This window comes from Myotis davidii, unplaced genomic scaffold, assembly GCF_000327345.1.
Source record: "Myotis davidii unplaced genomic scaffold, ASM32734v1 scaffold170, whole genome shotgun sequence".
NCBI classification, from domain to species: domain Eukaryota; kingdom Metazoa; phylum Chordata; class Mammalia; order Chiroptera; family Vespertilionidae; genus Myotis; species Myotis davidii.
In genome coordinates this window covers 2267096-2267367 of record NW_006282528.1, presented here as the reverse complement: position 1 = coordinate 2267367, position 272 = coordinate 2267096, and the positions used below count along the sequence as shown (strand labels likewise).

The 272-nt window shown below is 70.6% G+C and overlaps 1 protein-coding gene across 1 annotated transcript in view; it reads right to left on the bottom strand.

Annotated features, from left to right (window-relative positions):
* URB1 (URB1 ribosome biogenesis 1 homolog (S. cerevisiae)) overlaps nucleotides 1-272 on the bottom strand; it is a 44771-nt gene that overhangs the window by 19839 nt on the left and 24660 nt on the right. The window contains 1 exon segment of the mRNA XM_015560267.1: nucleotides 7-225. Within this exon segment, the coding sequence (XP_015415753.1) occupies nucleotides 7-225 (219 nt within the window).

Here is a 272-nt window from a genome sequence, read left to right as displayed (position 1 = left end):
GGCCACTGGGCCACCAGGTGGGCCTCGGGCAGGCTCAGCAGGGCCAGGGTGACCTCCCGGAGCTGGGCACCCTCCATGTACGTGTGCAGGGCCTGCAGGGCCTTGAGCTGTGGGAGGGCCTTGGGTGGCACAACGGCTGGGCCTGCCTTCCGGTCCCGCAGCTCCCTCAGCACACTCTGGGTGATGGCTTCTGAGTACCTGGCCAGAAGGCCCAGCTGCCCGCAGCTGCGAAGGATCGGGGCGCTGGCCGTGAGCAGTGGCAGGACCCCCGC